The sequence below is a fragment of the Paramormyrops kingsleyae genome, chromosome 7 (genome assembly GCF_048594095.1).
Source record: "Paramormyrops kingsleyae isolate MSU_618 chromosome 7, PKINGS_0.4, whole genome shotgun sequence".
NCBI classification, from domain to species: Eukaryota; Metazoa; Chordata; class Actinopteri; order Osteoglossiformes; family Mormyridae; genus Paramormyrops; species Paramormyrops kingsleyae.
The window spans coordinates 20870171-20878678 of record NC_132803.1 but is presented as its reverse complement, the minus strand read 5'-3'; the positions used below and the strand labels follow the sequence as shown (position 1 = coordinate 20878678).

Below are 8508 nucleotides of genomic sequence, written 5' to 3'. Positions count from 1 at the left end.
TTTTCATGTATTACACATTTTTGTAATTTTAACCACAATATTAAAATGATCCCTTTTCAACCCCCAAGAAATTAAACTTAAAACTGTGTTTTTAATATTATATAACTACTACTGTAGTTGTTATGTGAAAAAAATATAGAATATTGTACATTGTGAGCTTAAACTTTTCTGTTATGAGCAGACAGTTTTAAATGTATTTTAAATGTAATTTTGCACCTTGTTACTTCCTTACTTTCCGCAGTTTGTATATGCTGAATTTTCACTGGTTTAAAAAAAAATGTGACATTTATAAAACAAATTTTACAAAACAAAAACAATACATTTTTTGAAGTGTGTTGGAAGTATTGTGGTGGTTTTACAAAACATAAATAGTACTATATCTTTTTAAAAGGAAAAATAAAATGACTAGGAATAATGGGATTGCACAGGGTAGTGGTAAGTGTCAGGGGGCGGGGATATGACTATTGCGCCAAATCAAAGTGAACAGTTTGACCAAAAGGATTAATGGGGAGGGTGTGGTTGGAAGAATTTTAGGGGGAGGGTCTTGGTGTTTTAAGAGACAGAGGTTTCCCCCTGACCTCCTTAGTAACATTCAGCTGCTGGAGTTTACCCGACTCTCTCAGGACGCCTCTTAAAGTCTCATCATGGGAAAACAGAAGGTCTTCCTGGACAAGCTTTTACACACCTGCCACATCCGCAACTTGCTGATACGTCAGGCTCTGGCTGAATGTCTGGGAACACTGATCCTGGTGGTATGTTCTGTCCCATTTTATTTTGAACCATATGCATTTAGTTGAATGCTCAATTTAAACAATGAAGGCTCAAAAACTTTGATACATCTCAGATTGTTTCTCACACGAAGTTCAGTACAGTGCAAAAGTCTTAGCCAAAGAAAATTGTTAAAGGTACTTATATTGCATTAATGGGTTGGGTCTTTTGATAACAGGATTGAGATCACCACTTTCTGGGTGGGAACTTTCATAGACATTTTGTTGGCATTTTTAAGTTACTTTTAATTACAACGTGAATGGAAAAGGTGAGAGAACTCCAAACTTCTTCAATTGTGGAAATTTACAAAAATAAATTAACTGGCTACTCCAGTTGCCACCCTTCACCAAAACATAAAAATGAAACATTTAACCAGAGCTTCCCAACACATTAATCAGTCACTTGTGGCGTGATTGGGAGATGATTAATGAATAATACTCACGATTGGCAAAATGTACTGAGGGAGACCCTGTGGTCAGCAAAATATACTGAGGCTACTGCATTGTACAAGGTTTGGCTGTGTCCCTGAGCAGGAAAATCTTAGAGTTGACTTAATCTTGACTTAATATATTTTTAAGTGTTGCTGCTATCACCTTGGTGAAATCAACATAACACTATATTGTGTTAATGGGTTGGGTCTTTTGATAACAGGATTGAGATCACCACTTTCTGGGGGGGAACTTTCATAGACATTTTGTTGGCATTTTTAAGTTACTTTTAATTACAACGTGAATGGAAAAGGTGAGAGAACTCCAAACTTCTTCAATTGTGGAAATTTACAAAAATAAATTGCTAAGACATATAATTCCTTGTGTTCAGTGCCCTGCGCCTCACTTTTACATTGCCGTGTAATGATAGTCCTTATCAGGGCTGTGCAGAGACGTTTAAAGGGGCAGGTGCTCAAAGTTAAAAAAGATAGAACAGGCTGAATAACAATTCATGACGAATCTAATATGGAATTATGTGGATATTGAAAGAAAATTGTTAAAGGTACTTATCCAGGTAGTAAGTATACTCTGTCAGACAAGAACATAATTTAACATTAAAACTTACGAGTAACACAAAAAACTAAGAAGAATGTCTTCTGTTCCAAGTTACTGATGTTCTGTTGGATGGCTAGAAGATGACCGCTTCTGTTCCTAAACCTCCCCTCAGGGGCACCTCAGCCATTCCATGTATTTGTTAAATTTCACTACCACTTTAATTAAACCCATTTGTTCATCAAGTTAATCAGTTAAAACAATGAAGATTTGATTAGTCAAACAAGGTATGTTAGTGGTTGAGTCAAAAGAATACACAGGTATTATGGACGGTTGCTGCAAATACTGGGGTGACTATAGGAGAGATTTTGAAATGGCTAAGCCAGGGGTGGCCAATCTTATCCGCTGTGTGTGCGGGTTTTCGCTGCAGCTCCCTAATTAGATTGCTAATTAGAGGACTGATTGGCTGAAGAGTCCTTACACCTGGGTTTTAACAGCTGACCTAAAGGTTACCCCAAAACCTGCGTACACGCCGGCCCTTTGCGGATAAGATTGGCCACCGCTGGGCTAAACTAACTCATTTTGACAGACAATATATAGTTTTATACCAACATGAAGATCATTTAAACATCATCATTTTCTTTAACTGCCTAAGACTTTTGCACAATAGCGTATGTTTAAAGCATTGCAGCTAGTATTTTATTTTTGAATGTAACTATGCATTTGCCTGACTTGTATGTCACTTCGGACAAAAGCATGTGCTGTATATATAAGTGTGAATGTTAATGTAAATGTACATTTTATTAGAAAAAATCTTGTGAGTGTGACCTCAAGGCTTTTGCTGGTTAACAAAAGAAGATGAACAGGCAGTTGTATATTTAGTTCTTCCACAGTTTAAAACGTAGTAAAAATATTTTAAAAGTTTGCCCTTGGATTGCTGCATGTTGTCAATTAAAAGCCAGAATTCAGGAAATATGAACACAGTGACGAGTATTTTGCATAACACCGCCTGTGTCCCTGCAAGGCTCAGGAGCAATACAAATCAGTTCTGAGCACCTCCTCTGCTCTGTACAAAAGCAAAACTGATGCAGAAGTAGGGTTAGTTATAAGCAATTTAAAACGCACAATTTGCCAAGTTCAGTTTCCTGATACCATATAATTTAATAACCCCCACCCATCACATTCAAACGTACGCGCACATATTACTGTCCGGGAATTTCTGTACCCTACGCCCTCAGAGATGTACAGGAAACTGACTAGACATGACAGCCATGAAAATACACAAAAGCTGAGATTTGCTTGCCAGTACTTGCTACTGCTGATAAACATCTTGTTTTTTGTCTTGAAAATAAATATGGCAAAACCTGAGTTAAATTAATCCTGAAATATATTTCGCAACTACCAGTGGCCTCAGGGTATTAAAAATGTGCATGGCTTCAACTTGTCTGCCTCACATCAATCGTCTCCACTAACTGATTTGACTTTTAATATTGAAAGGGAGTGACTATCCCCTATCGTTGCCTCACGCTAGTATCTGTCTAGAGAGGGGCACATGAAAGGCAGTATTATTGTGACAAAAAGGAAATGATTGACATAGCTGATAAACGCACATATGAAAAGGTTCTTTTCAAAGACTACGCCCACTGCGAAATTACATCTGCTTCAATTTTAAAGTGAAAGAGGGTGCGAACAGTTGCCACTACATATCTTCAAGGTCAATAATTCCAATCCCATCCCACTGTATGTTCCAAGTTTACATTTTCATTGGTTCTGTCTCTTACTTGCTGAATAGCTACTCATGAATGAGTTAGTCCAACTTACATTTCTTTTTGAGCACCCTGCAAATAGTTACTTGGGTAAAGAAATACTTTAAGAATACCAGTAAGTCATAGGGTACGTTCCTATTTTCACTAGACAGATACTAACAATGAACTTACAGATGCAATCCAAAATTAACCATAATTTTCTTTAAAATGGTTGGTGAGACAATAAGTCAGTAAATTCCAGTATATAAGTATTTGCCGGAACCAGCACGTTAGCTCACCTGCAAAGTTGGATTTGAAATCCCACCCCTGCTCTATCATCACCTCCCTGCCCCCGACTTTGTGACTCAAATGTTAAGATTGGGACTTTGCCATCTTGATCAATTGACTTTCCCTGCCAGTCCCAGGAGGATGAACTCCCCATCTGAGTCTGGTTCCTCCTAAGGTCTCTTCCTTCTATGGAGTTTTTCCTTTCCACTGTCACCTCTGGCTTGCTCACTGGGGGCTTTGGGCAGGGATGCTGTAAAGCACTTTGAGACAATGTAATTTTGTGAAAAGCACCATACAAATAAAATTGAATTGAATTGAGAATTGGCCACTATGACTTGCCCATAGAGTGATTTGTGTTAATGCGTGCATGTGTTTGCTGAGTGATGTACTGCCATCCCATCTAGGGAGATCCCCCGCAGGTGCTGAATGACGCTGTACTGGATTAACAGTTGGAAAACAGATAGATATTTATTTAATGACGGTAACTTTGACAAGAAGTATTTGGTTTCTAGTTTTATTATGGTCCTCAAACATTGGATTAAAACACTTTTAAGAACACTTAAGACCTCTGGTATGCAAGGTACCATAAAGAAGATGGCTTTCCAAGTTAATCCATTGCCAACAGTGAAACTAAAACTCATTCATCCATGTTTCAACTCCCAGTCTGATACAGGGCCATGGGCTACTAATGAAACTTCAATTCAACATTGTTTCAGGAAATATAGCAGGAACAGGAGTGGATCTAAGGGGTAGCCAGGGTTGGCCATGTTCCTCACAGTAAGTTTGTGGCTACTCCAGTTGCCACCCTTCACTAAAACATAAAAATGAAATATGTCACATTTAACCAGAGCTTCCCAACACATTAATCAGTCAATTGTGGCGTGATTGGGAGATGATTAATGAATAATACTCACGATTGGCAAAATGTACTGAGGGAGACCCTGTGGTCAGCAAAATATACTGAGGCTACCGCATTGTACAAGGTTTGGCTGTGTCCCTGAGCAGGAAAATCTTAGACTTGACTTAATCTTAGAATATATTTTTAAGTGTTGCTGCTATCACCTTGGTGAAATCAACATAACACTATATTGCATTAATGGGTTGGGTCTTTTGATAACAGGATTGAGATCACCACTTTCTGGGTGGGAACTTTCATAGACATTTTGTTGGCATTTTTAAGTTACTTTTAATTACAACGTGAATGGAAAAGGTGAGAGAACTCCAAACTTCTTCAATTGTGGAAATTTACAAAAATAAATTGCTAAGACATATAATTCCTCGTGTTCAGTGCCCTGCGCCTCACTTTTACATTGCCGTGTAATGATAGTCCTTATGAAAATTGATCCTTAGTATGTCATAGTTTTAGAAGGCCAGATTCTGAGAACTGCTGTTTTACATAAAAGTTTTAATCACAATCCTGTTTTTCTACAATGTGTCTCTGATTTACAAATTCCACAAATATGCACCATTACGACCTCTAATTATATATCCCCGGAACAAAAAACACATGTGAATTTTAAACTTTCCAAAACGTTTTTGTACACTTAATTCAGTATATTTTCTAATTTTCTCCTGCTGGTATTGAAATCAGACATTCTGAATTTTTATTTATTTTCTGCTTTCACAATTTGTGCAGTATTGATGGTTGTGAAAGAGGTGGTTTTGGCTGACACCACTGAATATCACAATTCGTGTTACACTACTGGAAATCCTTGTCATCTGGCATTGTTTAAGAATACTTTAGAGGGGCATCTATCTCTCTATCTCTATCATCTCTCAAAAAATGTACAAAGCATCAGTTTTATTCAAATATATAATCTAATACTCAAACTGGCACACTATAAAAGTAACTTATCTAGACCAAGAAATTACCTTTGCAGCAGGAGTTCTAGTGATAATTAAAAATACAAACTAATTGTAGGGTGAGTGTATTTGGGTTTCTCTGAGTAAAGATGATAATACTCACAAATACTTCTGTGTTGGTAGATGTTTGGTTGTGGCTCAGTGGCCCAGCTGGTGCTCAGCAATGGATCCCATGGGCTGTTCCTTACCGTCAACTTCGCCTTCGGCTTTGCTGCTACTCTTGGGATCTTGGTATGTGGACAGGTTTCAGGTGAGAGGCTAATCATAATACTTTTATCGAGTGATCACTATTAGATTCTAGCAAGTCATAGAAGCAAAAATGTCTGTCTTGCTATAACTGTTGAAATGCAATACATATAATGATAGACAATCTGAGGTTTAGTTTTCTGTACATCTATAGAAATGAACTTTTCCCTGGTTTAAATTATAACTATAACCTGAATGAAGAAGGAAAATCATCTTGCAATGGATAATTTTCAGGTTTTCTGTCTGTTATCTGTTGATACCTTTCTTCCACAGGAGGACATTTAAACCCTGCTGTGACATTTGCCTTATGCATACTTGGGAGAGAACCTTGGAGGAAGTTTCCAATATATTTCTTATTTCAGACTTTAGGTGCCTTCCTGGGTTCAGGAATAGTTTATGGAATGTACCATGGTAAGTGATTATTCATAAAGAGCAAAAATAAGTGTAAGCGCAATGTTTACTGTATGTGTAACAATGTTTAACATATGTATTCAGTTTGTGGCAAAGCTAGGCTGTGTTTTTATTGGGGAAGTGTCAGTTGTGTCAGTTCCCAGTTCCTCATTTTTAAATGTATTCTTTCCAGATGCATTGTGGGAATTTAACCCAGGTGCTCTCAGGGTTTTAGGAGACAATGCCACCGCAGGAATCTTTGCTACATACCCCTCCACACACCTGACGATGATCAACGGCTTCTTTGACCAGGTTAGTCCTAAGTGGACCCCAAGACTCCAAGTCTGGGCCTACAGTATGCAGACCCACCTCTTCTCTCTGTTGAAGCTAATATTATTGTCATGTCACTGTAACACTATTAGCATTAACTTTGAGCATTTCCAATTAATTGAAATATGGCACATATTACAAAATATGCCGAATGCAAGCACATTTACTGAGTGACAACACTTGTGATGTTTCTTGTTCCATAGATGATTGGAACTGCTGCCCTCATTGTGTGTATTCTGGCCATCGTGGATCCATACAACAACCCTATTCCTCATGGGCTAGAAGCCTTCACAGTGGGCTTTGTAGTGCTTGTCATTGGCTTGTCCATGGGCTTCAACTCTGGGTATGCCGTCAATCCTGCCAGAGACCTAGGTCCTCGTCTCTTCACTGCAATGGCTGGCTGGGGCGCAGAGGTCTTTACGTGAGTAATTTCATATATGAATAAAAAACCTTATGGAAAATAGTAATTTGCATGAATAGAAAACTATAATTTTTGAGCAGTACTAATAATATTTGCTGAAGTTTTCAAATGCTTTTTTACTAAATTTGTGCTGGTTTGCTAATATATATCCCTGAAATCTTGTGGCTGCAGACACACATTTTTTTGAGCCAAAGACAGTAAACCTTGGTTTTCTTCTTGCTTTATAGGGCTCAGTCTTACTGGTTCCTTGTACCAATATTTGCACCTTTCCTGGGGACAGTATTTGGCGTTCTGGTTTATCAGTTCATGGTGGGCTTCCATGTAGAGGTAGAGGCCCGAGAGAAGGCACAGAACGAAGCAGAGCGTATGAACCTGACCAACATAAACTCCAAGGAAATGGCGTGAGGCGCCCTTGTGCCTTACCTTCTGCCCATCATCACAATAACTCAAATAACTCTATCCTGGTATTATCCCTTAATGTGGTACGTTCATTGAAACTGGTTAGGGAAAAAAAACTTCATTGAACTTTAATGTCTCCCAAAGAAATAGAAACATTTGTGTGAAAATGCACTTGCCTATCTAGCACAGTTTGCTTGCTGTGCTTCATTCAAATTGCCGTGTTACTTTAATAGTAAACTAACCACCACTCATTAACTGAAGACCTGAAGGGCTACTATGCTAATAAAGTACTGGTGATTTTTTTTTTTTCTAAGACCATTTTGTACACATCTAAAGGGGAGATTTTAAGCATGTCCATGTGTACTCTGGCTTGCTTTATTGTTGCCTTTATCCTAACTGCAGTTTGCTGTAGCCTGATTTCAGTAGGGGATCTGATCTCTAAAGCTTTTGCTATATGCAGTTATGAATTATGAACAGATGGATGTCTATAAATTTTACAATCCATGCATTTTTACTGCTTGTCATTTCTTATTCTTTTTTATTTTAGGTTTTTATATCTTTCATATTAAAGTGCCTACATTTAAAATGAGTTACTAATGAAATTGTATGCCAATTTTATTTCAATTCTCTTGTGTTTTTTTTGTGTGTAATGCATTACACGTTGGTTGTATCAACTTAATACTTACAAATTTCCAGCTTAACTAATTCATTTGTACGAAGTCTTCTGTGAATGCTGGTAATAATAAATTATAAATCACACACCTGACTGACTCTATATCTAAAAGGGAGTATACTGCATTTACCCAAAACTTTAATTTATTAAATTTGCAGCACAGTTACATTTTAACTTGAACACGTATTGCACAAATAGTTTTGCCCTGATGCACATGTTTTTACATTTTTAAGCATAAAATAATTGTTGCACTCCAGCATACTTTTAGAAAGGTAACATTAATTTTATCACACAATTCTAACCATTAGGTCATTTTTTTTCCCCTGGTCTCTCAGCCAGAATGCCCCAAAGTACTTACACATATGGAAACACACCCTTTACCTTATTTATGTAATAACGTGTATT

General features: G+C 37.5%; 1 protein-coding gene across 1 annotated transcript; it reads left to right on the top strand.

Moving 5' to 3' along the window:
* Window positions 1-566: 566 nt before the first annotated feature.
* On the top strand, window positions 567-8189 carry LOC111847087 (aquaporin-3-like). Its single transcript, XM_023817984.2, has 6 exons — window positions 567-752; window positions 5768-5894; window positions 6164-6301; window positions 6474-6592; window positions 6814-7031; window positions 7259-8189. Exons 1-6 carry the CDS (start codon window positions 645-647, stop codon window positions 7434-7436), a joined length of 888 nt encoding a protein of 295 aa, XP_023673752.1. The 5' UTR covers window positions 567-644; the 3' UTR covers window positions 7437-8189.
* The last annotated feature ends 319 nt before the right edge of the window (window positions 8190-8508 follow it).

Excerpts from the sequence above, each read along its gene's own strand:
- LOC111847087 (XM_023817984.2), top strand. The coding sequence starts at position 645 with ATGGGAAAACAGAAGGTCTTCCTGGACAAGCTTTTACACACCTGCCAC. Across the intron at positions 753-5,767 it reads TGGGAACACTGATCCTGGTG|ATGTTTGGTTGTGGCTCAGT; the intron begins GTATGTTCTGTC and ends CTGTGTTGGTAG. Across the intron at positions 5,895-6,163 it reads GGTATGTGGACAGGTTTCAG|GAGGACATTTAAACCCTGCT; the intron begins GTGAGAGGCTAA and ends TTTCTTCCACAG.